This window comes from Saccopteryx bilineata, chromosome 5 (assembly GCF_036850765.1).
Source record: "Saccopteryx bilineata isolate mSacBil1 chromosome 5, mSacBil1_pri_phased_curated, whole genome shotgun sequence".
In the NCBI taxonomy this organism is placed as follows: Eukaryota; Metazoa; Chordata; class Mammalia; order Chiroptera; family Emballonuridae; genus Saccopteryx; species Saccopteryx bilineata.
In genome coordinates, this window is record NC_089494.1 from 230943609 (window position 1) to 230967364 (window position 23756).

The following is a 23756-nucleotide window of genomic DNA, read 5'->3' on the forward strand; positions in this document are numbered from 1 at the left end:
CATCTCTGGCACATCTCCTGTGGACAGAGAGGGATCAGGGGGTCTTTCTCCTGCATTTCCTCAAATGCTCAGACCCTTGGAAAGCTTACCAAGCCACTCTTGCTCCACCCTGTCCCTCTGGGCTTTTTGCCGCTGTTCCAGCCTGTTCATGTTCTACTACAGCTGCCAGCGTGCATGTGTTTCTGTGGAGATTTTGGAGTGCCTCAATGGTGGAGACTATATATATATATATTATTATTATTTTTACATTTTAAGTGCCTAGGATAGTTCCTCACACCCTTTCTCCCTCTCCTTTCCTTTTGTCATTCTGGCACTGTCCTTGGTGCTGATTTTGAGATTAAGAAATGCAGTCTTATTTCTCAAAAGCTTTGAATTGTGTAGCATAAGCAAGTAAGGAAGGAGGGCAGCAGAGGGCAATGAATGGTACAGCAAGAACATGTCCAAGATGCTCTGGCATGCAGCAGAAACTCAGACTGGGTGTGGGAAGTCTTCCTGGAAGAGGTGTCTGTGATGAGTCCTGCAGACTAAAGAGGAGTTAGCTTGGTGCAGAGGATGGGAAAAGACTATTCCAGACAGTGGGTGGTATATGTTCCTGTCAGCTAGGAACATGACCAAATTTGAAGGATGATTGCAAGTATATCAAGAAAAGAAAGGGGTAAGAAGGGAGCTAACAGGGTTCCTGAAAGCATGCAATTCTTATAATATCTGGTTTCCAAGGAAATACTGCTGGCAGGATAATCATAGGCAACGAGGGTAGAAAGTTTGGTGTGAAATAACATTGGATGCCAACCTAGTAGGTTAGGATTTTATCTCATTGCCACAAGATAGCTGACAGATCTCAGACTCCTCTGCCCCTGAAAGCTTATTGCTTTCTATTTAAATCCACCATCAACAGTAAAATACAGAAAAAGCATTTAATTGTCTACTTTGCCAAATTCATTGTGGGTATTTCTTAATGGTTGTAAAGATGATGAGGAACATACTAGTTTAGAAGTAATGAATAAATCAGAAGAAGAAAACAAATTAAAGTGAGTAAAAGGAATCATAAAAGAAAGCCACTTTCAGATAAATTGAGTGAAAGGGAAAAAAAATGAGAAAGGCTTTCTAAATCATCCATGCTGGGCACTGTGCTAGCAGTCACATATACAGAAATGAATCTTGGTTTGGCACTTTATTAACCAAATTATCTAAGTTTTGATAACAATGTTATATACATTCAAGTCTTGGCTACTTTAAGTAGAAAGAGTACAATAGACTTCAAGTTGTAAGTTTTTAAGAAATTGTTTCACATGTGAAATTAATATATGTATGTGTCTGTATTTGTGTTTTCTTGGTAGGTCAATGTGAACCAATTACATTGGAACTCTGCATGAATTTGCCTTACAATCATACACATTATCCAAATTATCTTGGCCACAGGACTCAGAAGGAAGCATCCATCAGCTGGGAGTCCTCTCTTTTCCCTGCACTTGTGCAAACCAACTGTTACAAATATCTCATGTTCTTTGCCTGCACCATCTTGGTACCGAAGTGTGATGTGAATACAAGCCAACGTATCCCCCCTTGCAGGTAATATGGTGGGATCTCTCCCAGACATCCTCATTTTTCCTCAGGGAGAAGCAAGGGAAAGAAGATTCAGTCTCAGTTTAGACAAACTGTCTATCTTGCTAAAGAGCTCTGTATTTAACAAATTACATATTTAAAAGGTCAAGAAGGAGGAATTCTGAAATGAATAATTGAATGAGAATTCATTTCTGAAGTACCAAACAAGAGAGGTATGACTGACTGCCTTTCATATTAATTTCTGTACTTTAATCAAATAAAATCACATGTGTGTCATTTTGGTTGGTCAAGAAGCAATTTTAAAGATATGAATTAGCAGACAATAGAGTGTATCTGCCTCCTTCTCTTGCGACGTTGATGTGTTCAAACTGCTGCCTTCTTCTAGCAGTTAGAAGTTAGACATGTTACTCAAGGAGTGGCCTGAAGGAGACACAATGCCAGCTTCACAGGTTGGGCAGGGGGCAGACATCACTGACCATTGTTTGCCTGCTTGAATGAAATAAGGGGCAACAATACAAGAGTGCAGCATGGACTTAAGATATGAGTGATATCCTATGGGTTAGGAGCATTGCTATGGAGTCCACTGTCTGATTCAACTTTTGGCTCTTCTCTGCCTGGTGTATAGCCTGAAACAGGTTCCTCAGTTTCTCCAGCCTCGTGCCCATGCCTGTAAAAACAGGATAGTAACGGTTGTGGTAAGACCTGTAAAATCAGGATAGTAATGGTTGTTGTAAGATTAAATGAATGTGCATAAATGTGAAGTGCTTCTAATTGATTGTTAGCCCAGATCAAACAATAGCTTTGATGATAGCACAGGATCACAACTGCTTCACAGCAGTCTGGTCCTTCTTCCACACCATGTGCTAGGGCTGTAGTCAGAGGATGGATACATACAGGGTGGCTGTTTGGAGGTGAGCTGCTGCTCTCTTCAGTGCTACTTTCTATCATGGGGTGAATCTACAGATGTGCTTGTCTACATGTGAGTGGTAACTATGGAAACCATATGTTGGGATCAGAAGTCACTCAGAGGTTTAAGAAAAAGCAATAATATCAATATGGTGGACAGATGGAAAAACAATAAATTATAGAATGAGTATCCTTTGGATGACAAGGCAGGGGCACCCACAGAGTGGGGCAGGAAACAATAAAATTTCAAAATGACTTGGGGAACTGAACAATTTATACAAATAGAGTAAAACTTAACATTGGCTTGGGCGAACATAATTCTGAAAATTTATGTTAAATTCTTTTAAAGTATCGCTAATAAAATACCTAGCAATGTTATGTTAAAATTTTATTGTAAATCTTATTTCACTTTTGCTAGGCAAGGTCAATGATAGTGAATAATTGTTTTTCATAGTACTTAAAACATTCTTGTATTTGACTTTATTTTCATATGTATGTAACAATTTCCCTAATGAAGTATTCTCTGGAACAAATTTACATTCACTTATAATTTATAATTTTCACATTAAAATGCCTAAGTTGAGACTGATTCTGAAACATTTTTCAGTCAACATTTTTGGGAACTTTTAGATACTTTAGTTCTGTTTCTTAGGTTTATACATGTACATCTTTCATTTTTGGTGGATATGAAAATGAATTTTACATTTTTATATTTATTTACAGAAAAAAAATTTTTATATTAAACCAGAAGAACATATTAATATTTATGAAGCAATACATAGTTGCTTTTGTCAAACCTGTTTATTTATTTTAAAATTAGTTTTTAAGTTATGAGTCAGAAAAGTCTGACATTATCAACCCCATACTATGTGCTAAATACTTCAAGGTTCTTCTACAATCTCATCCTCTAAATCACCTTTTGAGGGAGGTCCCTACCATCAGGGCTGCTGTCTTTGGCTTACCACCAGACAGATCCCATGCTGCGTATTGTACTATAAGTGATAGAGTCAGCCTCTGTACAGTCTTTCATGTAAATTAGGTATTGTACGATTAATTTAAAATAGCAGCGATTGAATTATAAACATTTTAAAAATAAATCTGTGACAAACTGTTCAATTCAACAGAATGTTATTAAACACCAATTAAACTTCCTAGTTTTGGAAAACTGGTATGGAAATGCCATGGCTTTGTCTTTTCTGCAAATTTCTAAGCTAAACCAGCATCAATTTTTGCTCTGTCTTGTCCGACTTAAATCTAGACAGAGCTTTCTCTGAACCTTCCTAATTTGATAGCTAAACCATTCTCTACCTTGTTGAAATTATAGTTTTGAATTTGAAACTTTTGAGAAGTAAGAATTTATTTAAAAGGAGATAAGAAATTTGCCTAGGAACTTACTTTGGTTGTGTCTACTTTTAAAATTTTTTATTTAACTAATTTCTTGGTAATATATTGAAGCAAAACCATATTCTCCTCCCCCTCCCCACCTCCCCTAGGAAATAAAGACATCTTTCATGAGACATGTTGATAAAATATTCTGGGTACAAATGAGAACACAAATGAAAGTACCTAACACAATGCTTAGAATATTTTTTTCTTTGCAAAAACCCAACAAACTTTATTTTAACCAACTTGAGCTCAACGTAAATGGGTTTGGAAGAAGTACCAAGCGTTTCAATAATATTGGTCTACGTTGAAAGAATGGAGGCAGTGAATACCTTGAGTAAGCCAATTTGGCCCATGGAAGAGCTGACATAGCCAACACAAGAATATCACTGGAGATAGAGACCTCTGAGGCAGAGGGGCCTGTGTGGATTCCATGATTGTTGGCAGCAGACTATCCAAACTGATATTGAGGACTTCCCAGCTTGGAACTAATATGTTAGAGAATGTGTCTGCCTTTTAAGAAAAGGAGAGAAAATGAGAAAGGCATATGGAAAAGGGAATCTGTGCCCTGGATGTTATTTAAGGTACAAACTAGCAACTCGTAAACTAAAAGGTCCTGAAGATCTAATGCACAGTCTAGGGAATATAGACAACAATATTGTGTTGTAGTCATCAAATTTATGAAGAGTCTAGATCTTAATTATCCCAACCACAAAAAAATGATAATTATATGACATGACGAGGTGCTAACTATAACAAAAACAGCAGTTTTATTACAATAAATACATAAGCATATCAAATCAACATGCTTTCTTATTAACTTTATACAGTGTTGTTATATATCAAATATATTTCAATAGAACACAAAACAAAACAAATTTCTATTTCTGTTCCTGCAGTGATGTTTCTTTTGGTGAAAGTATGTTGCTTGAATGTATTTTCTTTGTGGGTTTGTATTCATTTTGGTTTCCCAAATACCTATTATTGTATGTGCATCGATACCCAGGGGTGGGAAAAAAAAAGGTTTAGAGTTGTTTGAATGGAAAATGATATAATAATTAATAAATAATAACACAAGAATAAACTGTTTCATGTACTCACAACTGTAAACTTACTTTGCCCGCCCCTATATAATGATACACACACACACACACACAGCAAACACACCCACACAGTATTAAAACCCTACATCTCAGATGTAGTTATTTCTGTTTCTAATGTTTTGTCTTTCTTGTCTTTTAGAGCGCTGTGTGAACACTCCAAAGAGCACTGTGAGTCTGTTCTTGGGATCGTGGGCCTACAGTGGCCTGAAGACACAGATTGCAATCAGTTTCCAGAGGAAAATTCAGACAACCAGACCTGCCTGATGCCAGATGAAGATGTGGAAGGTTAATTTTGAAATTAATTTCAGTGGAGCATCTAATATGAATGAATGTATTAGCTACTTTTTTTGAAGTCATTCTGTTGGTACTGTTTTATTTTTTCTATTTAGTTGCCAATCAGGCTGCATAGGTGAGTAAATCTACAAACTTGATTGCTTTGAAGAATTTGGTACTCATCTGTTAGACACAGTCTTTGTTTTCAAAATAAATTTCAGACTGCCCTGTGGTGGCGGAGTAGATAAAGTATCACTCTGGGACACTGAGGTTCCAAGTTCGAAACTCCAAGGTCATTGGCTTGAGAGCATGGTCACTGGCTTGAGCAAGGGGTCATTGATTCTACTGCAGCCCCCAGTCAAGGCATATATGAGAAAGCAATCAATGAACAACTAAAGTGCCACAACAACAAGTTGATGCTTCTCATCTCTTTCCCTTCCTGTCTCTCTCTCTCTTGCTAAAAAATAAATAAATAAAATTTAAAAATAAAAATAAATTTCAGAGATGAATTTAATATTAATTACAGGTATTTATTTTAACGACATTTAACTCACAGAGACCATTATATATGGATACTGCTTTTATATCCTAGGGATTGTGAAGATAATGGTTAGGCCTTGGTTCCTTCAAGTGCAAAACATCCCGAGATCCTAGCAATATAAGATCCTCAGGCAGAGAGATGGAATTGGGAGCCTGTCTACCAGGTGGAAAAATGGGAGTGGGGAACAACTCTGACATGTTACGGGCAGCTGGGTAGTCAGAAACATTGACTCCATGGGACATTTTGGGTCCTAGCAATTGTGAGGTTGTCCATTCAGGAAGATACTTAATTACTGTATAGCATAAGGACACTGAAGAGCTTATCTGGAGAAGTGATGCTGTGGATGAAGGAGGAAGGTGCTGATAAGCAGACAGAAGGCCATGTTAACTCAGCTTAGCAGAGGACCAGCCTTATCTTCAGTAGTAGCTCCTTGACAACATAAATGGATAAAGTAGCTGGTGGTTCTGGGTGTTCTGTTTATTGTCAGTGATATGTCCCATTCTTTTTCAACAGAATGCTCACCTAGTCACTTCAAGTGTGGCTCAGGACGGTGTGTTCTGGCTTCCAGAAGATGTGACGGCGAGCCTGACTGTGACGATGACAGTGATGAAGAAAACTGTGGTATGCATGTGAGATGGCACTTCTCTTGAATATGCTAACAACTGGGTAGGATAAGGGGCTGTGTTAAAAAGTTGGTTGTAAGTAATGATTAGGATTGAATGCTGATATATCTTCTTGTTAAATTATCAAATGGCAAAGCATGAATTGATGTGTTTTTTCTGTTAACTCCGTTGTTTTCCTCTAAATTATACTTTTATTTATAACTTTATGATATATGTGAAGACACTCAGTAAAAGGGAAAGCACTTCACTAATAAGGAATAGTTTTTATTACTAGATATTTTACATCAATTGTCATCTATTTTAAAGTCACAATAATAGTGTCTTGGCATCTGATTCCCATGTTGTTAGTAGGCATCTGGATTCACAGAGACAGAGCTCACGGCTCCAACTTCTAAATTTAATTGGGGTTTATTTTTATGCCTTCTCTGATTTTGTCTCTGTTGGCAAAGGATAAAACTCTTCCTGACGTTTCAACCATTGAGCTCCAAAATCACTAGTGGAAAGGCCAGAAATGTGAATAGTAATTTAAGTGGAACGAATTCCCATTTTATTTCTCTGTAAACCTTTGTACTTATAACCTCAGAATGTGTCAGGGAATAGAAAACAGACAATGCTTTTTACTAAATAATAATCTGGAATAAAACAAAAACAGTTGAAGGGCTATCCAAAGACAGTTTAGTTATGATTACTTAGCTTATTTTGCTTTAAAAAGAATTGACACATTTCTTGTGTTCAAAAGCACATAAGGCAATACAACTTTTGAAATTGTTTTACTCTTTTGGCCTTTTAGGCATTAATACTATCTCGCTCCCCAAAATAAATTTTCTGTAGTAAACATTGTCTTTCTGGTGTATATAAAATGTCACAAGCAATCAACTGAAATCCTATCAGTTTCTATAAATATGGACAAGTGCATCTTCTAGAAAATTAGAGCTGTCAGAATAATGGTGCAATGTCCAAGGGTAATTTTGTTAAGAAGGAACATACGGTCTTCTGAGAAGTTACTGTTGCTTGCTTGTTTGTGGTCTTTATGTAGAGAAATAAATCAAAGCTCATTGAATATTCCTTAAGTGATTCATTGAGAATCTATTGGATTTGTTGGCTAAGTGCATGAGATACAATTTTAAACGGATTAGTTTAGATGATTCAAAGAGATTACATGGTACATAGATCTAAATTTGCAGTAGGGTACTAATATTTGGGAAATGTAAAAGTTTAGTTTAAAAATAGAGTCTTCCAAGACTAAAAGATCTGAGTTTTAGAATATAGTCTGCAAAAAAAGAAATTCAAAGCACTATAGGATTTAAAGACCCTAAAATATCAAGTTTCTAAGTAAGTACTGAGTTTTCATTGACAGTTTAATCACACAACCAAAATGATAGAATCAACTGTCTAATCTCTAAAAATACTCAAAATATTGATGATACTACTAAAAGCTCTAGTTAAGGAAAGTTAAAAGTGGGTAGGAAATTAATACATGTGGTATTACTTAATTGCTCCAGCGGTATTAAGTCATGAGATAACTCTCACTACTTTTCCAAAATGACTGATAATAGAAAATTGACATATGTTCCCCTTTGGGATATATGCACACATTTGAGTGGGCATGTCTGATGCTCTGGGAGGACATGACTCTCAAAATCAAATAAGGAAATCACATGGAGGAAAGCTCAAAGGAGGGCTATTGGGAAGTCGTCCAATTCCTATTTTGCCTACTTGCTCAGTTTGTCTCTCTGTTTCCGTGGGCCCGATTGGGCTTAGCATCCGGTAATACAACCACTAGCTCTGGAGAAGCTAGGTTTCACCCCAAGCTTCATGTCTTTCTGATTTATCCTGTCCAATGTGGAGTTGAAGGCACTTAAATGCTTGGGCTTCACTGAATAATGTAACAATTAACTATTCGCTCTTTCCCATCTGCAGTCCCCCCAGAACTTCTAACAACATTATTGGGTTTCCCCTCAAAGCAAGGCTTATTGAATTTAGTCATAAAATAATTGATATTTTGGAAATCTGCTTTGTGTCTTTATGGCTCATCATCAGGGAAACATTGTTGCCAAAGCATACCATTAACAAATTCACTTTAAAATACATACAGTAGAATTTAGCAATGAACTATGTTTGGAAGTCTCCACCCTCTCGTGGTAAATATTTGTTGTTGAAACCATTTTCATTGTGTGATTGCTAATGTAAATAACAGTTGAAAAATCATCAGTATTAGAAATGTTCTCAGCAAATGGTTGAAAGAATTTTGTAAATCTGAACACATCATTTCAGAATTGCTTCATGGGAGAGAAGCCTAAAAAATGGGATAACTTGTAGAATCATAACTGCCAATACAGAAGACTTCATTGTCTTAAAGGTTGGTGGTTTGACATTAGTCATTAATTGAACATAGACTTTATAGATGGAGCTGTCTGTAAGACTAGCAACTTCATGACACAAGTTGTTTTTCAATCTAATATTTTCTAAGAATTGATATCTAAGCAATGGAGATAAAGGCAAAGATCTGGGCAAAGAAATGAACTTGAATGACATAAAGCAAAAGAGAACTAAGGAAAATAACAATAGGATTATATTTCTGAGTTCATATTATAGACTTGAGTTTTTGAGATTGAGGTTAGCTTTTGCTAAACCTATGCCCACACTTTGGGTGAGCTACCAGCAGGAACCAGATGGTATCGGAGTCCTGACGTGAACAGCCAGTCTGCTCAATGGGGCAGTTATGAGAATATGGCTAAAACATTTCCTTTATTATCTACTGTAGAAACAAAACTCTTTATTACATGAATACAGCATCACAATTCCTAACTGATCTCTATCCCATATACACCGTATATATTCAATACCATCTCCAGGGGTCCCCAAACTTTTTACACAGGGGGCCAGTTTACTGTCTCTCAGACCGTTGGAGGGCCGTACTATAAAAAAAACTATGAACAAATCCCTATGCACACTGCACATATCTTATTTTAAAGTAAAAAAACAAAACGGGAACAAATACAATATTTAAAATAAAGAACAAGTCAATTTAAATCAACAAACTGACCAATATTTCAATGGGAACTATGCTCCTCTCACTGACCACCAATGAAAGAGGTGCCTCTTCCAGAAGTGCAGTGGGGGCCGGATAAATGGCCTCAGGGGGCCGCATGTGGCCCGCGGGCTGTAGTTTGGGGACCCCTGATCTACACCATAGAGAGAAAGACTGACAGCATACAAAGGCCTGAGTGTGGTTATGTGCTTTTCTGTTTATCTTCAAATAATTAAAAATTATTTCATTACGTATCTTTGATCTCTTGGGCTCAAATAGAATAAAATCTATAAATAGAATGTAATCTTTTCTTTGAGACAAAACCCCCTTAGGCTGTGTTTTAAAGGCCTTTGACTTAGATTTGTAGGTTTTACTGCTTGATTTTAAAAGTTTTCCAAAAGACTTCCCTATCCATTTGGACTTTTTCTAGTATGTGTAGCTTCTCACAAAGAAGGCCTTTTTTTTTTTTTAAAGCCTCTGTGTCTTTATAGCTCTCTGTCTCTACTTGTGGAAAAGGCTGACTTCTTGCTCTGTGACTAGCAGATGACAGAGTGAGAATTACTCTGTTCATATCATGTCACACACTCACAAATGTGCTTTCAGGCTGAACCTTCAGGATTAATCTCTAGTCAGACAGCAGGGTTTAGTTTTTCCATGTTAAGGGAGAGACATTCTCCTTCCCTCTATATATTATTCTATTTGGTAGAGTGTTCTGTATAGACTTGACTTGGATTTAAATTCTCACTCTGCACTTAGAGGCTGTGTGACTTTTTGGCTCATCACTTCACTTCTCTGGGCTTCAGTTCCTCACCTATAAAATGTAGACAACACCTCATTTATCCCCCAGTTTGGAAAGCTTATAATGCCTTATTCAGTCCTCAGAGGGCAATAACCAAGAACTCACCGTCTAGGATGCTAGGAAATCCAGGAGGAGATTCCCCAACGGTCACCCCGGCGTCTTCCTTGAGGAAAGGCATTCTGTCAAGTTTGTTTTGTCTCTAGCAGACCCACATCTTGTTTACATGGCAGAGGAGAGCAAGCTGGCATGTTGTGTCCAAACCACGGGCTGAGCAAAGTCCCTGGTTCATCTGGCCAACACAAGCAGTAGGGTGCTGCCTTGTCCTGGAGGTGGCACTTGTTTTAGGGGTGGGTGCCCCTTGCCTGTAGTTGAAACCCTTCGCATTTCTTTATCATGCTTCTTTAAGGTACTAGGCCAGCATATGTTGGAGAGAATGACATGGGAATGGTACTCCTAAAAGTGAAGGGGACTCAAGACTTGTGAGGACCGGTCAGACTTTAGTTGAAGGTGGGAGCTCTCTGACGTGCGCTGGTGTTGCTACCCTTGATGACCAGTCTAGTGGGGAGTCAGGTCTTCTTTCTGCGCTGTCACAGCAGACACTGGGGCAGAGTCCTTTGTAGCCATTCTTTGAGACTGGAGCTCCACTGCCCATGGTCATATGCTCTGAAGGGGCCGAGCTTCACTGTTCCAGGTTCTGTGATCACACTGGGGTCACATCCACGCCACTTCCTGGAGAAGTTGTTGGATCCAAGACAGCTAGTTCTAGACTGTTCCAACCTCCTTCAGCTTCAGGACCCAGAACCTTGCCTCCTTCCCTTTGTAACCAGCTTCTTCCTGTTGGTTTTTATTTCATGCAGTTAAAATGAGTGGGCTGAGAGACTGTGACAGTACAAGGAGCATTTGCTTTAAGGTGGTGTGTTGCCTTTACCTATAGTGACACGGTTTTTGGTATTGAAAATAGGTGCCGCAGTTCAGGTGGGACCTGCTTCTGTCTGAGAACCTGGCTTCACAGAGCTTTGTGAAAATGAGAACAAAGACCCAGAAGAATGCTTACACACCTAGGGTGGCAAACCACCCAGTTTGCCCTGGACCAAGGGGAAATTCTGAGCATGAGGGAGCATTTAGTGCTCAAATCTGGAAAGTCCTGGGCAAGCTGGGCTGTCACTTCAGCAACACACTGTGGCCTTGATGAATGAGCATGGGCATTCTCCGTGCCTGGTGGTGGTTATGTCAACATCAACGATTACTTGGTTTCATAACTTCCAGCTATATATGTATTAAACATCACATCCCATTCCTACCTGTTTTTGATTTTTAATGGAATCATGCCCTTTTCCTCTTAAAGCATACCTTTAAAACATTATTATACCAAAAATTTTTACTTTAAAGAGAGGGTGATTTCATCCCAAAATGATAATACTCTCTACCATGTGATGAATGTCTTGACTTTTTCTACCATGACTCTTCAAAGAAGGCATCAGGCCACCAAACTTTTATTTATAAGAAAAGAGAAGGGTAAGTTAATACTTTCAAGCACTGATTTAATCTTCATAGCAACTCTTTGTGTCAGGTATTATTATTAGTATTTTAAACATATAAAACTGAGGTTCAGAGAAGTTAAGTAACTCAATAAAGTCACAACAGCTAGTGAGAATGGAACTAGGATTCAAGTCCAGATGTCCGACCCTAATGCTGTGCTTCCCTCGCTGCCACCCTTTCTGCAAACTGCGTGTCCCATTTTGGGAAGGGCTGCAATGAACGCCTTCTACCTGGATCCCAACTGGGTCTTTCTTGATAAAGTTGGATTTCTCACCATTTATTTTTTTTTTCTAAATCTCGCTTGTCAAATGGTGATCCTGATACTAACATTGTGGTGTTCTTATAAGAATAAAAATTCATATCTAAAGTTTATCGTGGATAATAAATGTTGTCTCTAATTGTCATCACTTTTTGTGAGATGCAGGCCTTATGTCTCAAGATATTTATCTTTGTGGTCTTTCATTAGCTCATTCCAATAGTCCAAGTTGTTCTTCATACTGAAAGGAAGGATACCTGTGAATAGTCAGCAAGACCCATGCCTTTTCTCTCATCCTCTCCTAGCACATGGTGGGGCCGGTGATGACAGGAGCAGCCCTGCGAGCTGGTGGGCGCCCTGGGGCTGTGGAGACCTCTTTCTTGATTTCCCTTGCTCTCCAGTAGAGTTAGCATACTGTGCCACGTGGCAGGAGCTGGGCGATGAGGACAGACTCTGGCTCCTTAAATATTCAAGGACCCCAGGGGCTATCATCGTCAGAACATTCCAGATAATGTCTGTATTCTCTGCTAGCTGAAAATCCAAATAATATCACTCTGAGTTCCTGAAATAGACATCCCTGGGTCTAATACCGTTCCAAATGTACAGCTAGTAAAGGACTCTCCTCTCATTATATATGTCCTGTATTTTTGAATGGTGAAACATTTTATTTGTTTAAAACACTTTAAATCTAATTTTAGCTCGTAGTGAAACATACTCTTTTGGTCACTTCTTTTGATAACTTTTTAATAATAATTTTGAAAAAAGTAGATTTTGTTTTGTTTTGTTTTTGTAATGGATTTCAAGAAACTTGGGTCAATCATCTATGACATTTCTCTGAATTATTTGTACTAGGTCAGATGAGAAATAGCATTAAAAAACAAACTTACTTGATCAGTGCATTGCATTTTATTCACCTTAAACTAAATGATCTTTCCAGTACCTTACATGAAATGAAGTTCCATTTAAAACATACGTTTGTTGGCCTGAGGTAGTATCATGGATACAGAGTCGACCTCGAACACTGAGGTCACTGGTTTGAAACCCTGGGATTGCTGGGGTTCAAGGCACATATGGGAGTTGATGCTTCCTGCTCCCCCCCTTATCACTCTTTCTCTCTGTCTCTCTCTTTCTCTCCTCCCTCCCTCCCTTCTCTAAAATGAATTTTTTTAAAAAAAAGAAAAAGAAAAGAAAATACACGCGTGTTGAGGGCCTGTCAAGTGCTAGCCACTATTCTAGGCATGGGTGAAGGATACCCAAACATGAATGCCTGTGGTCTCTTTCTTTGTGCACCTCACAGCCTGGTGAGGGCCATGGTTCTACCTGGAGTGACAAGAACACTTTAGACTCTTGGCATGTTTCAGCGGAGGTATGAAATGCACTGCGTTCAATTTGAATGGCATTACATTCATTGAAAGTGCTCCAATTTCATAGACAAAATTATAGTTCAAGCTGCTAGTCTTGATCTGGTGTAAATTATGTCCATTTCCTAAAGTTTCCAACCTTAGATTTCTGGCTACATTACTAAAGTAAGTAATGACTATCACACCTGGCTCTTGAACTGATTTTGTAGGTATTTGGCATAGGAGGAGCCTCTTGAGATAAGCACACAGATGGCTCTACATTTGTTGACTGGAATTACATTTTTAAATAATATGCATGTAAAGCACTAGGTTTTGGAATATTTTCTTTAAAGTATAACTCTCCATATTATAAATGAGCCTTCTGTATTGGCAAATTGACTCAGAAAGCAAAAAGAACAGTTAAAGATGAATGCTAATGTAATGAATGCTTTTTCATTCCCCTTCCCATTTCCTTTGTCACAGTTGATCTTCTCTTAGCAGAGCTGTGCAATTTCTGTTGCAGTATGGAGATGATTAAGTATTTTTACTTTCAAAATTGTATTTTTTGTGGTATACAAGATTCAAAACCCTTTAAGAAAAAATAAATCAGGCCTTTAGGTTGTCAATTTTCTACATTGCTCGATCAGATTAATCTTTATTTTCACCGCCCACATCTATTGCACGTGACCTTTCCTTCTGTCTCCAGGCTGTAAAGAGAGAGATCTTTGGGAATGTCCATCCAATAAACAGTGTTTGAAGAGCACAGTCATCTGTGATGGCTTTCCAGACTGCCCTGATCACATGGACGAAAAAAACTGCTGTAAGTCCTTACATGACTTTGTCAACACCTTTTATTTTAAACACTAATTATCTCTCATTTGAATATAAACTAGAAACTAGGAAATATATATTAAAAGCTTTTAGTATGTTCAGGCTTTTTGACCAAAACTCTACTTGTAAGAATATCTGCCAAATAGACAAACATGTATAAAATATATGCACAGTGATGTTATCCTAGCATTGTTTGTAACATGGAAAAAATTAAAATACTACAAATATCAAAAAATAGAGGACATAAAATACAACCAGAAAATGAAAAAAATGCAAAAATTTTAAATCGAATTAGAAGAATAATTTCTCCTGGTTTCATTACATATCATTAGGTAAATAAAAAATATATAAAGTATTATGCATACTATTATCTTGAATTTTGAAAGTACATATACCCACATATAGAAAAAGATCAGATGGTCATAATAAAAATTATAATTTACAATTATAATCTCTGGGTGGTGGGATTATTAAATTTTTGTTTGTTTTTGTTTTTTGGTATTTCCTATTTCTAAATAAATGGCCACTTCTTTTAGAATCAGAAAAAAAATTCTGCCTCTTTCTATAACTACAAGTTATAGAAAGTCGATTTAAATAATAAAAATTCTTAGCGTTTTTTATTATCATCTATTATATGTGACATATTATCATAGAAAAAGTCAAGTGTAAGAGGGATTCTAGTCTGGATGTGAGAATTCAGCACTTCTGTGATTCTCTTAGTTCAACTTGACCTCAGGCGGACACCCACTAGGGTCAGAGGTGGCTGTCAAGAGTCCTTGAGATGCCATGTTTCTTCGATCATATCCGGTGTGAGAGAATGAGAACCTCGCTCTCATCCTCGATCAGCAGTTAGGGGTTCACTCAGATTAGCCAAATTTGAGCAGGATCCCCGCTAACAGTCAGGAGCTTTTGTGTGGATCAGAAATGAGCTCACCCAAACTGCTGAAATGCAGCTCCGTAGGGAGAACCAGTTGGAAGAAGAGGCTGATTCCTCTGCCCCAGGCTAGGGCACATGGCCTGGCCGGCAAGGTCGGGGCGGGAGCTCTCTGACAGAATACAACCCACAGAACCCCAGGCCAAGAGCCTAATCTTGTATCACATGTTTGCTCTTGGACTAATAACTATCCTCTGAAAAAAAAATAATAGTGATAAAAAAATGCGACGTCCCACTTAAACTAGTCAGGATCTTCCTTTGGAGTTGGGGCTGGTGTATGTGTTTATGTGGTGGGAGGGCAGTGAACAGAATCAGTATTCCTTAAAAAGGGGAAAGAGAGGAGATGAGACCTGGGTAAACAACCAAGGAGTCTCACTAGAAACCTCGGAGGGAATTAGATGTGACTCAGAGTCATTTAATAGTAGAGATTCTGAAAACATAGACATTATCCACAGATGTGGACAGAGCTGGCTTTCATCCTGTGGTGGCTTCGGTCTGCTCATCTTCTCTGCTCTGCTCATGACACTTCAGATTTTAACCCTGTTCTCTAATTTTTGCTATTCCTGCTGCTCAGGGTACCACTTTCAACCCTATCATCAGAACGAGAGGACCTTGTCACTCGGAGTTAGTAGCTCTCTTTACATGCTTGCGGTGTATATGGATTCACATCCCTGCAATGAGGTTGTGCTGATTCCGTTCGTCCCTCTGGTCACCTGTTTGGAGGCCTCAGTGGCCTCATCTTTCCTTCTTCTCATGTTCCCACTGGCCTGTGGTCATGAGCATGTTCATGGTGATCACATTGATTTGTAAAATGTTTTTGCTTCCTTGTTTCTTGTACCAGCATTCTGCCAAGAAGATGAACTAAAATGTGCAAACCACGAGTGTGTGCCACGTGAGCGGTGGTGTGACGGGAGGGCCGACTGCTTAGACAGTTCGGACGAGTGGGACTGCGGTAAGCTGCTGGTGTCTGCCCTCCGCTGCCCACACTGGTGCCCGTCAGCCAGTTTCGCTGAGTGAATCCTGAATGACTTTCCAGATTTTGTTAACCAAGTTCATCTCTTTTGCTTTATGGTTGTAGAAACTGACAGTGGGGATTCATGTTATTTCCGAGTCACAGAGAATTCCCCCCTCCCCAAGTTACTTCTCTGTATGAAAAGTCTACATTCCATGTAAAAACATTGAAGTTCAAACTGTTATGGCCCTTTAACTGCTAGAATACAATTTCTAAATTTATTATACAGCTTCAGCAATGATCAATACTCTATTATCTTTGAATTATTGACATCTCCTGGAATAGGACGTTAAAGTGGCCCTCCCATCTTCCCTGAATGTTTGCTCCTCATCTAAATGACACTTTTAACTATTTCTCCTTCACACGGCCAGAGTCTAAAGGCATCTCCCATCGGGACCTCCATAGTTGCAGTTTATGATCTTGAGTTTGATTAATTCCATCATCCCACCCTCATCGCTCCTCCTGTTCACTTAGCTCGTATTGCAGTCCTTGAATCGTCCACCAGAATGATCATTATCATGTGTGTTGTGAATTAATGTTCATAAATGACCTACAGTTTGATAAGTACAGAGGGTGCTCTTTTATATATTAGGGATTAGTGCCTATACCAAATTAATCTTAAATTAATATCACCATCACACACTTGCATTCTCAGATGCTTTCTTGAAAGGAAATGATATGAATGAAATTGCAACCAGCTCCTTATAAGTATGCACATCACTGGGGAAACTCACGGGAATGGGCCCTGCCTCTGGCCGTCTTCTACATAAAGATCGGAACTATCTGTCTCTTTCATTGGAGCCTACAGTTTTTGGGGGTTTTCAAGGGCAGAGAACATTTCTAATTCACTGTTGTAGTCCTCTACCACACTGAGGGCACTGATGTTCACAGGGTAGGTATTCACTAAATGGTTCTTAACTAAAATACATAAAAATGAATATACAAGTGAAGAAAGGTATGTAAAGTTATCATTTGGTTTCATGAGAGGAAATGTTTTTAATTAGGGCTTTCTCTTTCTTTCTTTTTTTTTTTCAGTGACCCTCTCTAAAAACATGAACTCCTCTTTAGTCCTGACTGCTCACAGATCTGCCACAGAGCACCACGTGTGTGCGGACGGTTGGCGGGCGACCCTGAGTCAGCTGGCCTGCAAGCAGATGGGTTTAGGGTAAGGTCAGTAGTTTGTAGCACTGAGGCGTTTCTCAGGGCCTCGCGGAACCTGGCGACAACGTCTGTAACATCTTCTTTATGGATGCAGATGGAGTGCTCTCAAGCAGAGCGCTCCACAGCACGGGAAATGAATCCGGTGACGGGACCGCCGTTAATTACAGCACCTGCTCTGAAGAGTCTGGGTGGAAAACCTACTTTGATGAAACCTCTAAAAGTAAATGAAGTAATTATATTTTAAGTACTCCTGAAGTGAAATGCTTTCATTATTTATGAAAGCGTTAAGGTGGCTTCCTCTGAGGAACCTGGATGAGAAAATGGGGCAATATAACCCAAGAGGTTATTGAACATTCCTTTCTAAGCAACACATGTTTTTTTCATAAGTTGAGAAATAAAACCTGAAGTTGCTGGTATTTCAGTTTTGCCTAAGTGATGCAGGAAAACTAGATCAGGGAACTGTTCCCCATTTTTGCTTCCTAGTGGAATGAAAAGGAACTCACTCTGGTTTTGATACAAATACACTGAAATATATACTTTGAAAGTTGTATACTTGCTATTTTGTGAGGTTTTTTTTTTCTTTTCAGTTTTATCAGACATGGAAAGCAATAATTAAGGGTCCTAAAATATATATGTGAGTGTGTGTATATGTGTGTGTGTGTATACTATATATATATATATAATATCTCTATATAAAATTCTAGAATAAAAAATTGTACGTAATGCATTTCCCAATTTCCAGTGAGCAAACTTGAAACATTTTTACAATGATGAGTCATTCAATTGACAGATAATAACTAGCAGCATTTTTAAAAATTCCAGTCTGAAGAATTATCTAAGTCCCAGAATCTTCAGCCCATTTTTTACACATAAAGACCCACATATTAGGAAACTTGAGTAACTGATGCTAATCAGTAATAAAAGAACTTTAAACTTTGCCAGAATGGAAAATATTTGCCAAGATCCACTAAATTTTACTTTATTTTCACAACTTTCTTATTGTGTCTAAATGAAATGGGATATGATTTTATTAGAGATAAAGAAGAGCCTTTTGAATGTGTTTCTTTTCCTCTCACCAAGACACACGGCTGTTTCTTAATGTGAAAACTAGATTTCATAATGACTGATAACTTTGTTGAGAATTCTTAGGGAAAGTTGGAACTAGAAAGATTCTACAACCAGAAAAATTCCTTTGACCAGTCAATCTGTTCTGCAAATAGAAGGGATCTTGTTTTAAATATTCTACTTTGTGTTTCTCCTAATTTTTTTTTTGCATATTGGGATATATATATATATATATATATATATATATATATATATTACAGAGACAGAGAGAGAGTCAGAGAGAGGGATAGACAGGGACAGACAGACAGGAATGGAGAGAGATGAGAAGCATCAATCATCAGTTTTTTGTTGTGACACCTTAGTTGTTCATTGATTGCTTTCTCATATGTGCCTTGACCGTGGGCTTTCAGCAGACTGAGTAACCCCTTGCTGGAGCCAGTGACCTTGGGTCCAAGCTGGTGAGCTTTGCTCAAACCAGATGAGCCCGTGCTCAAGCTAGCGACCTTGGGGTCTCAAACCTGGGTCCTCTGCATCCCAGTCCGACATTCTATCCACTGTGCCACCGCCTGGTCAGGCATATTGGGATTTTTATCATGGAAAAAGTCACATAACATCAAATTCACCATTTTAACAGTTTTAAAGCACACAACTCAGTGGTCTTTAGTATATTTACAAAGTTGTGCAACTATCACCATTGTCTGGCTTCTTTCACTGACGTGTTTATGCAACTATCGGCACTTTGTTCCTATTTATGGCTGTATAATATTCCACTGCATAGATATACCCTACATTAAAAATCTACTCATCTATTGATGGGCATTTTTCTGGTTTCCTCCTTTGGTTATATTGTGTGCACATTAATTTTTAAGAAAACCTTTTTACCCCATTTGCTCCATTTTCTTAACATGGTGGTAAAATGTCATTTCAATATTTTAGATATTGTTAGATATTTAGAATCTAAACTAATCTTTAGATTTTTTAAAAGATAGATTTATTTTACAGAAAAACAGGAAAATCTAAGAGAGCAGTATAGTTGGAAAACCATAATTATTATTTGGCCGAGTTAAAGGATAAGTCTTCCAAGGAAATGAATAGGAAAAGTAATCGTAGTATTTTTGTACATTTTGGTTGCCTTCAAGTTTACTCTCCAGCATACTTGGGTGTCTTATGAATGATGGAAATCCGGACAGCCACGTGGGGGCAGGAATCGAGATAATGAGTAAGATGAGACCAAATTCCTGCCGAGGGGCTGGGCTGCTTTGGAAGCTGCTCTGTTAGCACTGTCCCTGGAGACCAGCTGCTGTCCTGTAAAGTCAGAGTTCTGCCCCTGACGCCTCCAATTAACTTGAAGTAGCCCTGTGCCTGTGAGCCATTTCCTCCAGACTGAAAGTCCCCAGAGGAGGGTCTGCCTGGCCCTGCCTAGTCACTGACGGACACTACAGCTGCGGGGGAAGGGGAGAAGGCAGTGGTCCTCCTTCGGCTTTCGGTGTGAAGTGTCTACTACACTGGCTGCCTTTATACCTTCAATCATACTCTGCATCAAAAACTTGCAATTACAAAAACGAAACCCTGCTCCTTCTATTCAGTGTCTGCTTCCTGTTATTTTTTTAGTATATCTCCTTAGGGCCTTGTATGGCGGTAGACATTGGATGGAGGTGAATAACATTATCAGAGAACTTCCAATGCTGTGGGGAAGACATGCGAGCAAACAACCAAGCACATAAAGTCAGGAAAATGTTCCAGACTGTTTGTCATTTAAGAATGGTTCATTTATAGCACAGTACAGGACATTCCTATTAAAATTATATAAGAAAATAGTTCTGCTCTAATATTATCTTAATACTATAACATACGTTTATTAAGTTATTCATTTATTCATTCAGTAAAAAATTATAGAGAAAAGCATTGTAGTGTAGTGTCCAAAACAAATATAACCTAACTCCAAATAGGTCATTAATTTACTTGAAAGGTACATTTTGGAGTTAATTTATAAAAATGCAGGTCTACACCAAGTTACCTGTCTTACAGGGATTCTACTGAAATGCTTTCATGGTAGAGGCGGCTGATTGAAAACACCTGCCTTTAGAGTTCTTCAGACCAAAATTATGCCTCCCATGTCTAAAAGCACAAATGCTAGGCTCGCAGCTAAGTGTTTGTCCAAATGAGAAGATTCAGAGTTCTTTGTTGAATTTGAAAACCTTTTTACCCCCAAGTGCTGGTATCTCTACAGTTCACCCCACTTGGAAGTAGGATGATTATTTGATTAGACAAGGGTATAAATCAAGTCCCTAAATTCTTATGACAGTATATGCACTTTGCTACCTGCATGTCCAGTATCAAAAACATATGGACATTTATTTAATCAACAATACAAACCAGAATTTAAACTGCCCTCTAATATTTACCAAATGCTCAGTTGAGACATCTGGCATTAGAGGAAGTTGGTCTAAGGGAATGTGATGACACTCTGTGTCTTTTAGCTTCACAAGCTTTATCTCCATATAAAGTTAGATCATACAGAAATAAGCTGTACTGTTTTGGCCAAATTCTTTTGTAAAATTAGTTTCAATTTGATTTTATGCTCTAATCTTGTAGAGTTGGTCAAGAAGAACCATGCCTCAAAACAATGTCTCTGTGTTTTGGAAAAAAAAAATCACAAAGACAATATCTATTATGTAACCTAACATTCCTTGGTATCAAGACTCACATTGTAGTTTTTTTTCTCCCAGGAAAATTTTCTAATTTGAGATTTCATTTGTCATGTAGGAAATATTTAATCTTATTGTTTCTTGCCCTTTTGACTAAGATCAAGTGTAGAACTATTTAATTCAAGATGATTTCCATACTGACTTCTATAAAAGCTCAAAGACAGATTCAATACCTTGTAGTAGTAAATGTAACCTAGATTGCTAGAAGCTTTAAACAATTGAAAAATAGTTCATATGTCATAAAATTCTTTTTAAAATTTATTTAGAAATTAAATTTAATAAGGTGACATGGACCAATAAGAGTATATAGGTATCAGGTAAACATTTCTATAGCTTTTAAACTGTTGATTGCATTGTGTGCCCATCACCGAAAGTCAAATCGTTTTCTGTCATTGTATACTTGTCCCTTTTTACTCCCTTCCCCTCAACCTCCTCTCCCTACCCACTTCACTTTTATCTGTGTCCATGAGTATCATTTTTATATCTCACCTATGTGTGAAATCATATAGTTCTTAGCTTTTTCTGATTTACTTGTTTTACTTAGTATAATGTTCTCAAGGTCCATCCATGTGGTTGTAAATGGCAATATGTTATCATTTCTTATGGCTGAGTGGTATTCCATTATATATATATATATATATATATATATATATATATATATATATATATATATATACACACACCACATTTTCTTTATCTAGTCCTCTATTGGGGGACACCTTCATTGTTTCCATGTCTTGGCCACTGTGAATAATGCTGTGATGAACATGGGGGTGCATGTGTCTTTACGTACTAATGCTTTGAAGTTTTTTGGATAATACCCAATAGAGGGATTGCTGGGTCATATGACAGTTTTATCCTTAATATTTTGAGGAACCACCAGACTTTTCTTCCATAATGACTGTACCAGTTTACATTTCCACCAACAGTAAATGAGGGTTCCTTTTTCTCCACAGCCTCTCCAACACTTATTACCTGTGTTGTTGATGATAACAGCTAATCTAACAGGTGTGAGGTGGTATCTCATCATAGTTTTTTGTGTATGTGTATTTTTCCAAAGTTAGAAGCGGGCAGGCAGTCAGACTCCTGCATGTGCCCGACTGAGATCCACTGGACCTGCCCACCAGGGGGCGATGCTCTGCCCATCTGGGGAATCACTCCCTTGTGGCCAGAGCCATTCTAGTGCCTGAGGCAGAGGCCATGGAGCCATCCTCAGCACCTAGGCCAACTTTGCTCCAATGGAGCCTTGGCTGCAGGAGGGGAAGAGAGAGACAGAGAGGAAGGAGAGGGGGAAGGGTGGAGAAACAGATGGATGCTTCTCCTGTGTGCTCTAACCAGGAATCGAACCCAGGACTTCCACATGCCGGGCTGACGCTCTACCACTGAGCCAACTGGCCAGGGTTTTCTTATCATAGTTTTGATTTGCATTTCTCTAATAGCTACCAAAGATGAGCTTCTTTTCATACATCTATCTGTTGTTTGTATGTCTTCTCGAGAGAAGTATTCGTTCAGGTGCTTTCCCCATTTTTAAATTATATCATTTGCTTGCTTGTTGCTGAGCTTTGTGAGTTCTTTATATATTTTGGATATTAACCCCTTATCAGAGCTGTAGTTGGTAAATAACATCTCCCATTTGGTTGGCTGCCTTTTTGTTTTCTTTTTGGTTTCTTTTGCTGTGCAGAAGCTTTCCATACTAATATAGTACCATTCATTTATTTTCACCTTTATTTTCCTTGCCTTTGGGGTCAAATTCATAAAATGTTCACTATAGCCAAGATCCTTAAGTTTAGTACCTATATTTTCTCCTATATAATTTATTGTTTCAGATCTTGTATTTAGGCCTTTGATCCATTTTGAATTGATTTTTATGCATGGGGACAAGGTGTAGTCACGTTTTGTTCTTCTGCATGTGGCTTTCTAATTTTCCCATTTATTGAAGACACTTTCTTTCCTCCATTATGTGTTTATGGCTCCTTTGTCAAAGATTATTTTTCCATATATATGTGGTTTTATTTCTGGGTTCTCTATTTTGTTCCATTTTCTGTATGTCTGTTTTTCTGCCTATAACATGCTGTTTTGATTATTGTGGCTCTGTAGTATAATTTGAAGTCAGGTAGTGTGATATCTCTGGCTTCATTCTTTTTTCTCAGGATTGCTCTGGCTAGTTGGGTCTTTTAATGGTTCCATACAAGTCTGTTGAGTTTTTCCTTCTATTTCTTTAAAATATTACAGTAAAATTTTAATGGAGATTGCAATAAATTTGAAATGGCCATAAATGGTAATATGGCCATTTTAACTATAGTATGTTGATTCTTCTAATCCATGAAATGGAATATTTTTCTATTTCATTGTGGTTTTTTTTTCAATTTCTCTCAGTAATGCTTTGTAGTTTTCAGTATATAGGTCGTTCTTATCTCCTTGATCATTTTTTTTCTTGAACTTTGCCTGGTACTTAAAAATTGGCACTCCATAATTTCTGAATTTTACAATGCCATATATATATATATATATATATATATATATATATATATATATATCATTTGTATTTTTTATTCTTATTTTATTTTTCAGAATAGATTATACAAAATAATAATGACAAAACTTAAATATATGCCAGGCTTTTCTGAATACTTGATATGTATTATTTTAATTTATCCTCTAATTATATATATATAATATGTACCCTTT

At 37.8% G+C, this 23756-nt stretch overlaps 1 protein-coding gene across 4 annotated transcripts in view; it reads left to right on the top strand.

Moving 5' to 3' along the window:
* The window catches only part of CORIN (corin, serine peptidase), a 212583-nt gene that overhangs the window by 163131 nt on the left and 25696 nt on the right, over positions 1-23756 (top strand). For all 4 annotated transcript variants that reach the window (XM_066232658.1, XM_066232657.1, XM_066232660.1 and 1 more), the window contains 6 exons: positions 1338-1569; positions 5095-5240; positions 6283-6390; positions 14064-14177; positions 15964-16074; positions 17170-17299. In XM_066232658.1, the coding sequence (XP_066088755.1) occupies positions 1338-1569; positions 5095-5240; positions 6283-6390; positions 14064-14177; positions 15964-16074; positions 17170-17299 (841 nt within the window). The remainder of the gene's footprint in view (positions 1-1337; positions 1570-5094; positions 5241-6282; positions 6391-14063; positions 14178-15963; positions 16075-17169; positions 17300-23756) is intronic.